Here is an 18,803-nt window from a genome sequence, read left to right as displayed (position 1 = left end):
CAGGTTCGCCTGGCTGATCTTAAGAAAATCTCAAGCCTGCTCCTAAGCAGTGTGGAGGCAGACTTCACAGAAAACACACAGGTGGGAAATGAAAGGCAAATATTTACAATAAAGAAAGATACCATGTCTACTCTCTCTTCCAGCTGCCCTCATCCAGAAACAAACACAAATTCCCTACGAGATCAGAATCAGTGGTTGCCACTTTTGCCCTTCGGGAACAATTCCCCACTCTTGTGTCAGTTCTACAGAGCTGTGCTCAGTCATGCTGTAAGGTTTGCAAGAAGAGAGCTATGCCATGCTCTGTGCAGGTCCCACGTGTGTCTGCAGGGTTGCTACATACCAAGTCTTAAAAGACGGTTAATGAATGAGTAGCCTCAAGTTATTCTTAAAGTGAGGCTCTAACTCATCTACATAGTGGTTGATTATCCAAATCCAGAGCTACCCAGGAGGACTTGTGTTTATTTGCTGTGACTGCAAGTATGCACATGCATGGACAGCATGTCACAAACCATTGCAGTCAGGGTGGGCTAACAAAGTAAACCTTAGAAAAGCAGGTAGGACACTGACCAGAGATGCACAGGAGGGATAGAAGGTAGCATTGGTGACGTTCAGAATGACTACTGGGGCATCCTTAGGACACTACAGCCGTACAGGATGGAGTCAGTACAGCAACTATGTTACTTGATATTTCCATCACTGTTCCTAAAGCAAAATGGAGAAGGAAGACACTTGCTTTGTGGGGCACAGAAGCTCTGCATCCATAGTTAGGAATAGTCATAGCAACTGCCCAAAAGGAGCATGACCACCCTCATTTTCCAGATGCAGAAACAGACACTAGGTGTGTCTGTGCCAAAGCATGTGCAGAACCCACAAGATGGCTCAGTGGGTAAAGGACTTGCCACCAAGTCTACAGCCTGAATTTAATCCCTGAGACCAACACGGGGAGAATCAATCCCACTATATGTGTGCACATATGTGTGCACACAGAAACTCTAACACACTAAAAACTACAATTTTTAAAGAATTTTTGTTGTGTCTTTCATGGCTTCAAGTCACAGAATATACCAAGACTACCTGCCCCTTGGATCAATTAAGGAAATAAACTAAACACTTTTTCCCATTTACAGAAAACCTTAGTAAGAATTTAAAATAAAAAAGCTACTTCCAGAAACTGGCCAAACCCAGATAGACCTGACATAAAAGCAATAAATAATAGTGTTTCTAAAACTTTATGCCATGCAGACAGGGTTGGGGCAGTCCCAAATAGCCCAAAACACCCCTACATTATTGTGCCTCAGCAGCTACAGGCAGCCTCACAGCAGATCCTTACAGGACAGTTTCAACATAACTGATACAGCAGCTCAGGGTGCATGAGAGCTGTGACTTCACAAGCTCGGGGTGCAGGAGAGCTGTGACTTCACAAGCTCGGGGTGCAGGAGAACTGTGACTTCACAAGCTCGGGGTGCAGGAGAGCTGTGACTTCTGAAGTTCAAGAGCAGGGGTGTGGGCAATAAGCATGGCATCTTACACGATGGTGAGATTAGGACAATGCACGTGTGATGCTTTATCCGCACTGTCAATCATACTTGGAATCACCTAGGAGACACACTGCTGGGGCATCTATGAAGATGCTTCCAGAGAGGTTTGAAGGAAGAGGGAGAGCCCACCCTGAATGTGGGCAGCACCACACATTCAGGAAAAGAGGAAAAGATGCAAGCCCACAGAGGCCGCACTCACCCCTCTGCTTCCTGCTCCTCGTAGATGTGAGCAAGCTCTGAGCTGCTTCTGCCTCCATGCCCCTCCCTGCCATGACCGCCTAGACAGCCAGAATCAATCTTCCTTCCTTAAACTCTTGTCCTCACCTGCCCAGGGTAGAGACAACGTGTGGAAGGCTAAGGGTGAGAAGCAAGCCCTCTTACTCTATTCTCATGGCTTCCCTTCTGACAACTTAAGAAAATTACAGAAAAGTTCTGACAACCAAACTACTCAAATATTCTAGTTATAAATAAAGCTGAAAGGTAGAGAGAAAAAAGCAAAGAACATAAAGAGAAGGCCCTGGCATACCTGCAGTCCAGCGTCGAGCTGAGGTGAGGCCCGGAGGCTGGAGATGCTCTCTGCACGCATGAGGTACTCAGCTGTCCTTCTCTTCACAGCCTCCCGTCGTGTGGGGCTTGACTCTCCTGAGAGGACAAAGCACAAGTCTGGCCTTGTGAGAGGGAAACAGGCACTTTTTGCCACATCTAGTAATTTACTTCTTTTTACCCACTCCAAGGCTTCTTAATATCTGTAACTTTGGAGTCAAACTTAGAAATGGTTTCAACCTTACCCCTCAAGGGTCTCATTTGCCCAAAGCTGACAGACGGCTATCTAAACGTGTACTGAAACTCAGCACATTAGGGAGAGCCAGGTATACATGAAACTGTACAAAGTTCTGAGGGTGAGAAGGGAACCCCAGTTCAGGCAGTACTGAATTTCCTGCTCAAAACTAGGAGCAAACATGACGCCTGTTTGGTGAGCGGTGACATGGGACTGACAGGCTGCAGACTGTACAAACATGCAGACCAGCCCAAGAAGAAAACCACCTCAGGTAATTCTGAATGAAAATCTCACCGAGTTGTATAAGGTTCATGGTTGTTTCATTAGCAACTAGCTGTCACTCATCTGACATAGGAAAGCAGGAATGCGCCTGAAACCCTGACATTATATGTACCTCATTTAAGACATCTGGGTCTGTTTCCTAAAAACAGCCTCCAAGTTCTCAAGACCTCAAAAGAGTTTTTTGAGTGTTGGGCCCCTTCCTCTCCAGAGTGGGATGACCCGTGTGACTAAGAAGCACCATGTCATTCAAGGACGAACAAAGACTAACGGTCCCCCAAAGACTACATGGTGTGTTTGTGTGTATGTATGTGTGATGTAGTGTGTGTGTATGTGTGGTGTGTGTGGGTATGTGGTGTGTGTGTGAGTATGTGGTGTGGTGTGTGTGTGTGCGTGAGTGCATGCGTGTGTGTGTGTGTGTGTGTGTGTGTGTGTGTGTGTGTGGTGTGGTGTGTGTGTGTGTGTGTGTGTGTGTCTAGTGCAGATTGTTTGGGACTGGACACTCACAACTGGGGGTTTCCCTGGGGAAAACCCATTCTCTCCTTCTCAGCATTCATGCTTCCCTCATCCAGCTGGATGTCACTGGTGATGTCGCCGTGCAGATCTCGTTTAGGTGACCATAGAGTTGATGTTTCCTAAGTGCAGCTTCCTTGTCATACACAGAAGACACTGTCTTATGGTACAATTCCTGGGCCTCTGGCTCAATCTTTGTGCCCCCTATTCCACGGTGTTCCTTGAGTACCAGGAGCACAAGCGCAAGCAGGCACGAGCGCGCGTGCGCGCGCGCGCGCACACACACACACACACACACACACACACACACACACTATACACCAAAATTGTCTAATAGCTGCCGTGCGCTTTAGACATGGTATCTCACACAGTCGGTGCTGCTCTCCGGTTCTGCGCCCCGGGATGTGACTGGGCTCACCGTTTGGGACTGTGATGCCCACCCCCCACTTGCTCTTCACATATAGGTGATATTCAGCAGGCTCTGACTTCAGCCTCTGTTCAGCGTTTCTGTTCACCTGGGTTCCACCCCAGTTGTTGAGCTTCAAACTTGGCTCTGTTCAAAGTACTGCGCCTGTGTCACGTGCTAACTTGAGGGTCACGCTGAGTTATGGAATACATGGCTACAGCCACATACAGTGCCAGTCATATATTGTTATTGAATTGCTGGTGTGTTTTTTTGTTTTTTGTTTCAAACTTTTGGCTTTTCTGCCACTTTCTAGGCAGTCTCCATAGTAACAGAGAAACAAGGACTGGAAGCCAGTGCTGAAATGGACCCCTGCTGCTGATGGTGGCCCAATTCCATGGAAACTACAAACATGGCAGAAATACTGAGAGGCCTGCAGAATGCATCTTCCACAAACAGATTCTGTGATTCCTCCACTCAGCCCTTCAAAGGCCACGGTGACTGGCAATCAGCAGCCACAGATGAAGACCAGCCCTTGCAGAGAGCTGCCGCGCGGTGCCTGTGGGCCAGACCAGAACACAAAGATAAAGCTGCAGATTCCCAGCACAGTTCTAACTCGTCACCTTGTTCGCAAATGTGGCTTCAGACAGACTTTAATTGAGTAAAAACTAATGGCTCTGATGAAGCAAAATTTTCACTGGCCTTTGGCACTCAAAGAAGAAAGACTGCCACTATTCAAGACTGATGGCTAATCCTAGCTGTCAAGATGACTGGGTTGACTCTTTAAACACTCCCCAGAAAGTTGATAAGCAGATCTCTGGATGTCTGAGAAGGTGTTTCCAGAGACGATGGACATGTGGGGAAGGCAGCTGAGGTGGGGAATCGCCCTGAACAGGCCCGTGGGGTGGGGGACTGGAGCAGAAGGGAGCTTCCTTGCACAGCCCCATCCTTCCGAAGCAGGGTGAGTTCCCACTTACCCTGACAATGACACCGGCCTCTAGATCCTCCAGCCTCTAGATGTGCTCCCAGCAACTCACCCAGAAGCTTCCAGACAAAGCCACTGGCCGGTCTTGTCCCAAGCCATCCAGCTTATTGGTTCCCCAGGCTTGACAGCCACTGTGTCTACTCAGACTCTGATGGCATAAGCCAACTGACTAGACTCCTCTCCTAGTCACATCTACAGCCTATTAAGAGGACTTCTGGGGGACCATGTGAATACAATCACTGTCCTGCCAAAAAGTTCTAGTGTCACATAAAAATTGAGTTAAATATAAAAGGAAAGTTAAAAATTGCGTTTCTCTAGACATAACTCTGATGTTTTACAAAGGACACACTCTCTCTATGCTAGACCATAGGAATGTTAAATAACACAAGAAGCCATGACCATGAGCCCTGTCATTGACCCACACTCTACTTATGGAAAAAGCTATTTCTTCTCTTTGATAACTAAAAACAAAAGCTCAGGACGAGAAATACTTTTCTTGGTTTGAGAGGTAATGTGAGGTTTTGCACCTAAGTGATCCTGTTCCAATTTTGGGGTGAGGTGTTGGGAGCCTTTATCACTTATTACAGAAGTAGCGATTAACATTCTAGGTATCAACTCCAGAATGTTTGTTAATATGATTGGGCTGTATATAGAATATATACTGGGTGATTTGCATTCTCAAATAGGCCCCAGAGAAAGGAATTCCTTCTCCTGGGTGTCAGTGGTAAGAGTGCCCCACCGCTCACCGAGACTGAAGCAGCAGTCTCTAGATCTCACACTACGTAGCCTTAGTTTTTCCCTCTGATATAGCGCTGAGAAGTCTCCTTCAATCAGTTAACTGCACATTTTGCAAGTTGCATTCCCTCTGAGACTTGAGTTTGCCCTGCCAAGACATGAGACACTTTTATCAAAATCTTATCTACCTCCCTGGCTCTGAGAGACGCACAGTTGTCAGAGAGTTGTTAAACGTGTCTGTGGGTATATAACTGGAATCCTTGTAGGAAGAAAAGGAACTTTTGGAGAATTCTTAAAAGAAACTTTGAAAGAATTTTTAGAAGGAACTTTTGGAGAACTTTCAGAAAGAACTCTATGAGAATTTTTAAGGAGAACTTTTGAAAAAGAACTTTAAGAGAGAGTTTATCTTGGGAAAATTATTAGAACTTTCAAGTTGAAAACCTAAAGAGAGCTTTTGAGAGGAACCCCCTTCATTGAAGAATAAATAGCCATGAGAAAAGTGATACGTGAACGAACTGATTCATTGGCCTTCAAAACTTTTTAGTTACCCCAACCTGCCTGCTGCAAGCCTCCTGCCTCGAGAGTGAGGTCTGTTCCAAAGACCTAAGTGGTGAGGCTTGGTCTCAGCTGGGTGCAGCCGCTGAGCAATTGCTACTCCTGAGATTCTGACCTCCCCAGTCACCCATGTGACTCCACTGCTGGAAGGTGACAGAAACCTTTGGAAATAGGGTCTCATTGGAGAAAGCAGGTCACTGGACTGGGGTTTTTGTCCCGGGTCCCTCTCTGCTCTTTCTGCTCCTTAGCTGACTTGAGGTGAGCAGCTTTGCCAGTCTCAGGCACAAAGCCATGGGTCCAGCTGACCTTGGACAATCAAGCTGCCCCCGTACAGTATGTGGCACAGAAAGGGGAAAGGAAGAGAACTTGAAACTGACTGTCCTCTTTGAGTAGAACAAGAAGAAGGAAAAAACAAACAAACAAACAAACAAACAAGGCAAGGACAAGCACAGTAAGTAGGCAACAAAGAAGAAAACTAAACACGAGAAGGTGCACAGGACCACAGCTGGTAGAGTCAGGGGACACCCAGGCAAACAGACAAATGCACAGAACATTAGAGCTCATAGCTACGGCCTCACTTTGAAAGGAACATGGAAGAATCTGGTTCAGAAGCTACATAATTTGACGGAAGAGAGGGAGGAAGGGTGGAAGGGGGGGAGGGTGGACGGGCAGGCGGGAGGCAGGTTACATTTTGACGTAATTCTGAGAAAAAAGTTGTAGCAGTATGACTATGAGGGAAAAAAATGGTTCTTGCAGGGGAGAAAACATCTTTCACACATCTTGGCTGTCGCAGAATTTACTTGGAAACCAGAGTCTTTTCTCATGTATCTACCAAAGAGCAAAGAATATGTTCTAAATCAGGCAGGAAACAAAACCCAGTTTCGCCACCCATGTCAGGAGCAGGTCTTCCCACCATACTTCATCTGCCCTCACTGCTGAATGCAGAACTGGCCAGCTCTGACTTCTCCAAAGACAGGTGGCTGTGACGTGTCCCTCACCAGCAAGTTCCAGAGGCTTCCGGGGTGTGTTAGCCAGATGTTTGCCACCTGCACAGAACTTGGTCCCCACACTGGACTCTCCTGAGCACACCCTATGGTTGAGCTCTCCTCTGCCCCGGCAGGGCCCACAGGGAAGTCTCCAGCTTCCTGGGGCTTCATCACTTCAGCAAGGGCATCAGGCCCATCTATGTACACTGCAGTGTTTGTTGCTTTTTCTTTACTTTTTCTTTTGTTTTTGTTTTACAACTGGGTCACATAAATGAATGCTGTTGTTTGAGATGGCCTTGATGGCTACAGTTTTTAAGTGATGATTGACTATATTTAATGATGCTTTGTTCTTCTCAGATGCAGCCTACCGATTCCGCCTTGCGTTAAGTGTTCTGAAACAAAAGGCAGCCTTGAGAGAAGGAATGGTTTACGCATCTGCACATCTTGCAGGAGGTGAAGCCATCAGCACTCAGTGTGTTACAAGAGCCGGTCAGTTGGGGAATCTGCTTTGTATTTGTATGGCGCCAATCCCCTATCAATGTTGTCCTCAAAACCAGTTGTTAAATAACCCCAGAAGTGAAAACATCACCAAGAACAGCTAAAGCAAAAGTCCTAACAATGCACATGGATGCTTCCCATGTCATGTCTGTCACAGTTTTCCAGGCTCCTCTGTGCTCCGAAAGCCAGCACCAGCGGGTCCTGTGCTCCCCGCCACCCACAGAGCCACTCAGGCGACTCTTTCTTTCTGGTCTTTATTTTGCAACTTTAAAAGGAAATAACCAAAAGATTTTTATTTCTCTCTTTCAAAACATCATCACTGTCCGTGTGTGTGTGTGTGTGTGTGTGTGTGTGTGTGTGTGTGTGTGTGTGTGTTGGCACACACCTTTAGTTCCAGTGCTCAGAAACAAGGTAGATGTTCACGAGTTCAAGGCCAGCTGGGTTGGGTCTTTTTATTCCGTTTAGTTTTGAAACATGGTCTCAAAGACCGTGACAGCCTATGACCTTCCTCCCAAGTACTGGCATTACAGGTGTGCACCATCACACCCAGCTTTTGTTTTGTTTTTAAAACAGAGTCAGTCGCTGAGTAGTGGAGGCACACGCCTTCAATCCCAGCCCTCGGGAGGCAGAGGCAGGCGGATCTCTGTGAGTTCCAGACCAGCCTGGTCTACAGAGCGAGTTCCAGGACAGCCTCCAAAGCTACACAGGGAAAACCTGTCGGGAAGGTGGGGGTGGGGGGCACAGAGTCAGTCTTGCTGTGTAAGTCAGCCTGGTCCCATGCCTCGGCTTCCTGAGTACTGGGATCTTCCAGGATCACCCCTCTGAATGCGAACATTGCAGGCCTGTGTCACTACACCTGACTAAAAACTGGCTCTTTGGCTGGGTCTGGTCTATCCATTTGTTTCAGTGCTAAGATGAACGTGTCACACACGAGCTATGCTGAGCAGGGCCTTGAGTGTGTCACATGCATGCAGCACAAGACCCACACTGAGCTATACCCACACCTCTGACAAGAAACTCTGGCAACTCCTAAATTTCTAACATTCTTATGTTCTCAAATTAAATGTTTTTTTTAAAGGATCGAAAGAAACATTAAAAGACCTAATTGGCCAAGCATGTGGCACATATCTTTGGTCCTAGCCCAAGAGGCTGAGGCAGGAGAATCAGGAGTTTGACATCTACATCCCGAGAAGAGAGAGACAGAGACAGACCAAGTAAGATTGGTAGCTAACAGGTTATTTTGATGAGAGAGAGAGACAGAGACAGAGAGAGAGAGAGAGAGAGAGAGAGAGAGAGACAGACAGACAGACAGACAGACAGACAGACAGACAGACAGACAGACAGACAGAGAATGAATACTCAAAAGGAAGGCTAGTAAGACAACCTGCCACCAAGTCTGATGACCTGAGTTTGACCCCTGAGACCACAAGGTGGAAGGAGAGAACCAACTCCATCAAGGCCCTCTCCAACCTCCACAGGAGCGCCTACTCATCCCCACACATAAGAGTTAATTAACTTATCAGCTAAAATGCAAAAAGACTGTTGTGCTTTATAATATGGACAAGAAAAGTTGGAATGAAAACCATACGAATTAATATCTGACTTTCTGGTAAATATGGAAGGATCTCTAACATCATCCTAATAGATGTAGCAATCTATAAAAGAACCAACCCCAAAAACTGTTTTCTCTTTTCTTAAGGTTTGTTTTCATTTTGTATGTGTGGGTGCTTTGCCTGCAGAGGCCAGAAGAGGGCATCAGACCCCATGGACCTGGAGTTACAGAGAGTTGTAAACTACCATGTGAGTCTTGGGAATTGAACCTGGGTCCTCTGGAAGAGCAGTCAGTGATCTTAGGAACTGAGTCATCTCTCCAAACACAACTGTTTTCTTTCTTTTTCTCTCTCTCTCTCTTTGTTTGTTTGTTTGTTTGTTTGAAGACCGGGTTTCTCTGTGTAGCCTTGGCTGTCTTGGAACTCACTCTGTAGACCAGGCTGGCCTCAAACTCATAGATCCGACTGCCTGCCTCTGCCTCCCAAGTACTAGGATTAAAGGTGTGTGTCACTATCGCCTGGTAACTGTTTTCTTGAATCATACTAACTTCATTTTTTTCCCTTTGAAATCAAGTAAAATGGACAAGTAATTGTAAGCATTTTATTATTTGCTATCCTAGAAGTTTCACAGGCTCCATAACACATCCCTTTAAAAAATAATTACACGTATTTACTTTATTGTGTGCGCCACGGTACACAAGTGGAGGTCAGAGGTCAACTTGCAGAAGTCAAATCTCTCCTTGCCGGAAATGCCTTGCTGCGCTTAGCCACCTAGCCAGCTCTCACACACCCCTCCTTAAGAACCAAACTGATGTGGTACCCTCAGAACCCGAGCACAGAAGCTCCCATGAGCCACTTCAGCATGAAGCTGCACCTCTCCCACCCTGGACTAGACTGCTCAAGTCAACTAACTACAGGACTCAGAGGGGTCTTTGTGACAGACAAAGTTAGAGAGAAAAACTTCCATTTAGCCCTGGCCCTCCCTCCCTCCCTCCCCTTCAAGGTTGAGGCCTGGACATTATGCTAGCTAGCGTCCTCAGTGCTGTCACAGGGCATCACTTCGCTAACTGAGCACGCACATGGATGGCTGCACCGGTGTTACAATGTCTGACAAACAAAACAGCGGTCTCCACCTTATCCACAGGTCTGTTCAAGGCATCCAGTGGACACCCCAGGTCTCCAATAGAACTAACTCTACATAAATCTACTACAATACCACAAACAGTGGATCTGGTGATCAAGCCCCAGGTGACTGATGCTCATGCAGGAGCACGACACACACGTGCTAGACAAAAAGGATGGCTTATCTATGTCCCAGGCAGGACGACACAGGACTTAGGACTTAGAGGGGCACATTTGTAACTTCTAATTGTGACTTTCTCCAGTTTGGGGGAGGAGAGACTGTACCCTGACAGCTACAAGTGCCTCTGTTACCCCTCCCTGTACCTGCGTGCCTTCCTCCTAAAAAACACCGACTACACAAGACGTGATCGAAGTAGCTAAGATGAACCCAGGGGAACCTCAAAGAACACAGTACTAAGAGCAAGAGTACACTAAAAGGAGAAATGACATTTTGACATAATTTTGTTTGAAATTGTCAAGACAATATCAACAAGAAACACGGGCACTCTAAGTAATTGGAAAGCATGAGTGAGTAGGGTATAGTCTACCAACTATTTCTCCTCCTTGACAGCTACAGTTGTAAAGACATCTTTCTTTTTTTGTTTTTTTTGTTGTTGTTGTTGTTGTTTGTTTTGTTTTTTTTGTTTGTTTGTTTTTTAGAGACAGGGTTTCTCTGCAGCTTTGGAGGCTCACCTGGAACTAGCTCTTGTAGACCAGGCTGGTCTCGAACTCACAGAGATCCGCCTGCCTCTGCCTCCCAAGTGCTGGGATTAAAGGTGTGCACCACCACCACCCGGCTGTAAAGATACCTTTCTTAATGGCCTGTAAAAGCACAGAAGGCATGCCCTGCGGTTCGGCAATTCGTGAATGACTCTCGCTTCTGAGGTCACTCACTGCAGGAAGCTAGCCACTGAGAAAAGCCAGACTCACACTTTCACCAAGAACGGGGAGACTGGACTTGGCAATTTACACACAGAAGGTTTAATCATGAATACATGGCAAGCTCTGAGTTACAGATCACAGTTCTTATGCTGGAACCACAGACGAATGTTCAAGACTTTCTCTTGAACATTCTAATAGTCTAATAGCCTATCAGTGCTAAAACAACAGTAGTTTTCCACTTGGAGTTTGAGGTTTATTTTTTATTTAATTGGACTTACGTTATTCCTGGATATTTACCTTTCTTCCAATAGGAATCAAGGGTTTCTTTAGTAATCACAGGGATTAATCCAGTCCTCTGAGGTGAACGTTTGCAAACGGTATTGCTAAAGATATAAAAGCGTGCTGAGCTGGAGGCAGAGGTCGCCTGCCCAACCCTGGGGAGTGAGTTCTCTGTCCCTGGCTTCTGCTGCACGGCAGCTGTGCCTCACACAGATTCACATGAATGAAAATATTTAGATGGGAAGCCACCCACTTAGTTTATTTTCCATATGACTTTCCTATAATTATTTTGTAAACTGTTCACACAACAATACATAAAAACATCTGCAAAAACAGGTAATTAATGTGTCAAGCCACACTAATGCATTTTTTATGGTGTCCATGCTTCGTCAACTGTAATTATAACTCTTTTTTAAGCGGATGATGATGTGTTTGCTGCAATGTGCAAGTGGTGATTTCAGATGCTCTGTTTACTGCTCACACAATCGGAATATAAAACTCCACAGCTACTTTACACACATCAGCGCTTTACCTAGCTTTTTCTGAAGCGCGGAAGCACACTGCTTTTTCCCAAGCTATAATTTCCACAGAACATTTTTGTCATTAAAATGTGAAACTCTCGGCATAAAGGTTGACATGAAAATAGTGAAAAATCCAAGGAGCATATGGTGATAAAAATCTTGACTTTCTTCCCCTGACTGCCACCCTGGGGGACCCCATCGTTGCCACCCATAGGAAACAGTCAGCAAAGTCACCCTGTCGTCAACACCTTAGTGGCCGTGCTGCTTCCGAGCAACACAGTGGCTCCTCGGCCCCACCCAGTGTGCGCTGAGCTGACAAGTGAAGAATCCGGTCTTCCCAAACCCACTCTGCCTGTGCCAGCTGTCTGCTGAGCTAACCCACAGGGACCACACCACACCCCTCTCTGCTGTCATCATAACGAACCCTGATGGCCCAATGCATGTGACCTCTCAAGTTCTGTTTCCCTAGGCAACTAAATCTAAAATTACAAGAGGCACGATTCTATTCAAGTTTTCCCAGTGCCTTCTCCCCATAGAAACAAACAACAATAAAAACAGCTGGGTGTGGTGGCTCACCCCTGTAATCTCAGCTCTAGGGGTAAACACAGGAGGATAGGGATAGCCTGGGCTACATTGCAAGTTCCAGGCCAACCTAAGCTATGTAAGACCCTGTCTAAAAAGCAAGTACAGGGCCAGTGATGGGGTCCAGTAGGTAAATATACTTGCTGCCAGACCTGATGACTTGAGTTCAATCCCTGGAACCCACAGGAGAAGAGAGCTCTGATCTCCATGTTCACACCATAGAGCACAAATATACAAGTGTGTGTGCACGCGCATGTGCGTGTGTGTATGTGTGCTATGTTATAGTCACACAAAAACACAAAATAAATAAGTGTGTATACATTTTAAAGAGAACTAAAAACACAAAGGGAGAAAGCAAAAGCATGGGCACAGTACAGCAGCTCGCCGCCTTGGCGGTCGGGAGCACACACAGACAAAGTTCCGTGTGTTAGACACGGAGAAGCTTAACTATCTGATATGAACCTTTGGTGACTAGCTCCTATGTTCCTCAATGGACTGTCACTGTGACACTGCTTCTCCTGAACAAGAGCGACCACGAGGGGCCACAGGAACCTGTCAACATGTTGTTTCCACAAAGACCAGAAATGTCACAGCCAAGCAAATGACGGTTGCCCAGCTGCCAAGCCTGTTAGAGGGGCTTGCTGGCACAGAGCCAGTTCCAGGGCAGCAGGAAGCACAAGACTGAGGTACCAACCGGGAGTGAGGCTACCAGTATGCTGAGGCTAGAAGTCTCCGACTTTACAAGCTATAGTATAAATATAACAACACATATGACTGACACTTTTCAACAGCTGGACTCTCACTGTCAAATGATGGGGTCCAGTGTCACACGCACTGTCAAGTGACACCCCAGGTGGGACATTTAAACTCATCTGGTACTTTCAAGCTCACTTCTGCCTGATGGCTGCTGGCCACAATCTTCAAGACCCTGCTCCCTGTTGCCTTCTCCAAGTACCATCTCCTTCTCTCACAAGAACTGAAGGGTGTGTGTGTGTGTGTGTGTGTGTGTGTGTGTGTGTGTGTGTGTAAAGTTAGAAAACCAAAGGCCTGTGGTATTTTAACACAGAGTTACTTCTATCTGCTCCCAAACCTAATGCGATGGTGGCTGTGAGGACTCACCTATCTACCTTGTATCTCCATTGAAACTTCAAGGAAGTAAGGACTCTGAAATCAGCATCGAGGAACAAGACAACCACAGTATGCCCTGTACACCCCCAAATATCCTTGGGGTCTTACAAGTTGCACACTTGCCCCAGGGCCACAGAGAGCTGGAGGACCTACTCATCCTCACTAATGGGTGGTCTGCCACAAGCAGAAGGCCAAAGCCGTGGAAGACTTGCAGACTGCCTTACCCACGGACACAGGCACTACCCCCCACACACCTCAAGGCCACAGCTGAGACACAACTATGAACAGAGTGACAAATAACACAACAAAAGACAGCAGCAATAGCTGCCCAGAGAACGAGTTGCCATGGAACCCAGCATGTCAAGTTCTGCGCACGGTAGGAAACAGGTGACTCGAAAGGAAACATGAAAAATGGGGTCCACACACAGGGGTCCATTAACAGGCAGAGGAAAAACAAATAGTACAAACATGGTTCAGGAACTGTAAGAGAATATGCTGAAGGAATTATAGCATGAAGTAAAGGGCAGACTGAGCTGGCAAAATGAAAAGGGATGGATGGACGGAAGGATGGGTGGATGGACAGGTAGATGGGTGGATGGGTGGGTGGGTGAATGGGTGGATAGATGGGTAGATGGATGGACAGATGGGTGGTATGGATGGATGGACGGACGGACAGACGGACAGACTGACTGATGGACAGTCACCAAGAGCAATCAGTAAGGAAACAGAAGCCAACAGAGGCCCAGGCACCTGTGGAAGATGCAGCAGATGAAAATGCCCATGCTTCACTGACACCGATGCACACATATACAAATGCCAACAGACACCAAGGACACAGCAAACACCAGGACCGAATTCAAAGAGACCAAGGCTACACGCAAACACCTAGGGGTCAAACACCCAAAGAAGAAAATCCTACCCCCTCCTCCATCCCTTTGTTTGCTGCTGTTTCTGGTGTTGTTATTTTGGGTTTTTTGTTCATTTGAAGCAGATTGTTGCTATGTAGCCTAGGCTAGCCTTGAACTTGAAGCAATTCTCCTGCCTCAACCTCCTGAGTGCTGGGATTACAAGTGCAGTAACTGTAAAACCACATTATAAGGCTCATTTATCAAAATATGAAGACTATGTAAGAAGAAAACCAAGGAGGCAGACATGGAGGAAGCAACGTGGAAGCAAAGTGCTAGTATTACTGCAATTAGGACAATCTTACCATGAAGTAGATACTTCAAACAAAAATGTTTATTTCTGCAGTCTGCAAGGTGATACAGCTTTAAGAAAGATGAAATGATATTCTGGGAAATATCTACTTACTACAAAAGAAGAAAACTGAAACCACAGCAACACCAGGAAAACTGAGGTAACTCCAGTCACATTAAATGTGTGAAGCACAGATAATTCCACAGCTGGGTTAAAAATGGATCTGACTGCCCCTTGTTTGTGAGCAAGATACTCTGATTACAAAAAACAAACAGGTAAAGGACAGAAAAGACTATGCTATGTAAAAAATAATCATAGCATATTATATGAATATCCAACAAAATGCATGAAAAAGTAGAACAAGAAACAAAACCAGACAGTCTATAGTGTGAATTGCAAAGTAATCAGAAATGGAATAATTACCATCAGGACCTCAAAAGGGAGAAAGAAAAAGTTACCAAAACAGAGAGACAATTCAGCAATATTAGGGACATCTCAATAAAAGACAGAAAATGGCTAGGTGCACGCCTTCAACCCCAGCACTCAGGAGGAGAGGCAGGTGGATCTCTGTGAGTTCAAGACCAGCCTGGTCTATGGAGAGAGATCCAGGACAGCCAAGGCTACATAGTGAAACACTGTCTTGAAAAAAATAAAAGAAAAAGAAAAGAGAGAGAGAAACAAAAAGAAAAGAAAAGAAAAAAGAGAGGGAGAGACAATCAGAAAACGATGTTAAGAACTGAGCACTATTTCAGCCGACCTGCAGGGCATGGCACCTGCAGACCACCCTACCATAGTATCAGAATGAACAGTGCTTACAAGCACACACAGACATTCTCCGGGGCAGACAACCCACCAGCCACAAGACAAGGCCTGACCAAGATTTAAGGCTCACAGCGACTGCTCATCATCCGCCCCAATGAACTGGGCATGAATAATAATTCTCAAACAGTTTACCTCCTGCACACAGTACTTTTTTTTCTGACAGTGTAGCTCTTCCCTGTGGTGCTCTTGGGGCTTCTGTGATGCCTGTTTCCGCCTGACGCCCTCACACAGCAACAGCTAGAATGAATCCCTGTGTGGTGGCCCCACCACCTATGGCACTGCTGCGAGTGAGTTTCACTTGTACCTCATTTAAGGTCCCCTTCCCGGCTTCTTTGAACAAATGGTGTTTTACTGGCTCTCGGCCACAGTAAACTTTTCTTTGTTGGGTTTTAGATAGTTTTTTTAGTTCTTGAGTCTATTTTAGGATGTTTAATTCTCTGGGGTCTTGTTTTTACCATTTGATATACACCTTCTTCGTGGCTTCTCAGCATCCCAGCATTGCCCACAGTTGAATTAGTCAGGATGCCTCTCTGCAGCAGATGCTGGTTCTCAGCTCTGCACAACCGTCCGTGAGAGTGGCCCCTTGTTCCTTCAGTGTTGACTTCACACGAGTGTGCACTGCTCAGAGTGCTGAGCTCCCGGGATACAGTTTGCTGTCACTGTGGCAACCTCCTCTCCAGACAAGATACACAGGGCCTGCATCCCCAGCCAGCAAGCCCTAACTGTGGCTCAGCTTTGGTCTTCTTGGCTGTTTAACTGTACCTCTTCAGCTCTGAAATCCTGCAGGAGCCCTGTGCCAGCTTCTTCCTTCGCCACAGCCTAGGGAAACCGAGGTCCAGAATCAAAGGACTCACGAGTCTTGCTTCTTTTGGTTCCTGTTTCTCAGAACCCAGGGCCCTTCACTGACATGTGGCATTCTGCTTCAGGAAAGAGGATATATGGTCCCTGTTACCCATGTTGGCCAGCAGTAGAAACTGTAGGGATGGATGCACACATGCTCTCAAGCTGAGCAGACACTCATGTGGGAACAATGGGACACACATGCCACAACACATGTCTGAGGTCAGGGGTCAACCTTCAGTATTGGTCTTCACACCGCCCCTGGAAGACAGGTCTCTTGTTGATCATCACTGCCGACAGCAGGCCAGCAGGTCCCTGAGCTTCCAGAGGAACTCCTGTGTGTGACACTCATCTCACTGTAGGAATACCGGGTTGCAGACAGGAGCTACCAAATCAGGCTTCCCATGGGTTCCGGGGATCCTGGCAAACCACTTTATACTAACCGACTACACCATCACTGAGAAAACAGAAAAGGCTCCTTTTTTTTTTTTTTTTTCTTTTTGGTTTTTCGAAACAGGGCTTCTCTGTGTAGCTTTGGAGCCTATCCTGGCACTCGCTCTGGAGACCAGGCTGGCCTCGAACTCACAGAGATCCTCCTGCCTCTGCCTCCCGAGTGCTGGGATTAAAGGCGTGAGCTGCCACCGCCTGGCCAGAAAAGGCTCTTGAGGCAGAAGCTGTGTGAAAGTGTCACTGATGGCTGGGCATGAGCTAACACAACGAGGCTGGGGACTGAGGGCCCAGTTCCAATCAAGGAGCACTGAATTCCTGACCCCACCAGCCAGTCCAGAATGAGACCCCGCCCCCACACCTGCTCTAGAGACTGCCAGGCCATGGAGCTGACGGGCTTCACTTGCTGGATTACACTACATTCCATTTCCACAAGGACTAGGTCACTTCATTCAAAAGGACCGTCACCACCACTGGCCTGGTCTGGCCGGACTGCAGCTCCTCATCATTCCCTTCTTCTAAGGACACTTCCTGAGATCTTGGTAAGAAAATCCACGACAGGATTCTGTGTTTCTACTCCCTGCTTCTCTCTCGGTGGCCTTGTCCTTCACCGTCCCCACACAGGGCTTTCCTCTAGAGCCGTCACTGCTCTGAACTCATCAAGAAAACTTTCGTGTCAACATTTTACTGACCTTGTGGTCTTTTCCACCTACCAGCCAATAAAATAATGCTTTAATTATCTCAGAATAATGTTATCACATCCCATTCAATTAAAAAAGGAATTTAAGTGCTGCACGTGATATAGCTCAGTGGTCGGCAATTTGTCGACCTAATGCGTAACACACAGAATTCAGTCTTAGAAAACATGAAGTTATATTTGATTTTAACAAACATGACCATTTGTGTGAAATGGCAAATTGCTTGACAAAAACAAGGAAGTCAACAGAAACGCAATGTATATCCTCTTTAGTAGGTACCTAATTTTGGCAGCTGTCAGGTTGAATCCACTATTAAAACCTTCCCTCTACAGCTGTTCTCTTCGAATATTTAGAAAGATCCCATTTTCTGGTCATGTGCATCATGGGAAAAGGACATCATGTTGATAATTTACCTTGAAATTCATCAAGTATACACATATAAAAAATAAAAATATGCATAGACAAATCAAGGGTAACGAGGTAGAGGCCCAGCTAGCTCACTTCCTGCCTCTCTGTACAGACCTCCAGACCTCTATGGTTACCTGCCTCTCTGCACAGACCTCCAGACCTCTATGGTTACCAAGAGGCAAGCTCCATTCTCTGACCTTCAGACAGGATATCACTACAAATAGTAGCAGCAAACAACCTTTTTACACAGGCAGCTGAAGAAATAATAAATAACAACCACCAGAAGGTAAACAAAGGGTGCATGCCCACCAGGAGGGTGAGGAGGGGGGTCCCAGGTCAGTTGGTTTTGTTTTCCCTGGTGCTAGCCCACTCTTGTGCAGTCAATAGTTCTTCTATCCAGTAGGAGGCGTCCACCAACCAGGGACAAGTCTGCCCAGTGCAGCAGGGGTGACTGTCCCTTGTCAAGTCAGGAAAACAAGTGAGGGCACTGACTGTAACAGGCCAGTAAACTCTGGGCATTCATTAAAACTATGAGGGAAGATACCCTCTTCCCTCGTGGTCCCAGGGCTCCACCTGGAGCAAGGAACAGCAAGTGCAGTGCGTGTCCAGAGTAGGGCTATGCACAAGACAGAGGCCCTAAGGGGAGGTGAGTGCACAGCCCAGCACTTTTCTAAGCTAACGTCCTTTGTACAGGAGCTTCTTTGAGTTGCTAAGGGTTTTGTTACCCATACACAGTCTGAGAGGAAAGACTGAGGACTAGAGGTCACTTGAAAGACAAGCCTTCACCTGTGAGCATGGATGACAACGGGAAAGGGTTTTCTGCAAGCTCACACACAATAGTCCTCCGAGCTCACCGCCTCCGGCTGCCTTCTGCTGGCTCACTTTTCACTTCTAAACCTGCCTCTCAGAGAGAAACTGGTATGCCAGTGGAGACAGAAAACAGAGGGAAGCTGCTGGTGTTTAAACTGCTTCAAATCTTTACACTTTTAGTCTCAATTTTAGGGCTTTAAAGTTCTTCTAGGCAGCTTCAAAACAGTTAAGATCTGAGAAACTTGCC

At 46.5% G+C, this 18,803-nt stretch overlaps 1 protein-coding gene across 1 annotated transcript in view; it reads right to left on the bottom strand.

Annotated features, from left to right (window-relative positions):
* Nucleotides 1-18,803, bottom strand: part of Rps6kc1 (ribosomal protein S6 kinase C1) — a 124,423-nt gene that overhangs the window by 60,359 nt on the left and 45,261 nt on the right. Inside the window, 1 exon segment of the mRNA XM_027418705.2 lies at nucleotides 2,065-2,180. Coding sequence (XP_027274506.1) covers nucleotides 2,065-2,180 — 116 coding nt within the window.

The sequence above is a fragment of the Cricetulus griseus genome, chromosome 5, assembly GCF_003668045.3.
Source record: "Cricetulus griseus strain 17A/GY chromosome 5, alternate assembly CriGri-PICRH-1.0, whole genome shotgun sequence".
NCBI classification, from domain to species: Eukaryota; Metazoa; Chordata; class Mammalia; order Rodentia; family Cricetidae; genus Cricetulus; species Cricetulus griseus.
This window is presented reverse-complemented; position numbering and strand designations above follow the sequence as displayed.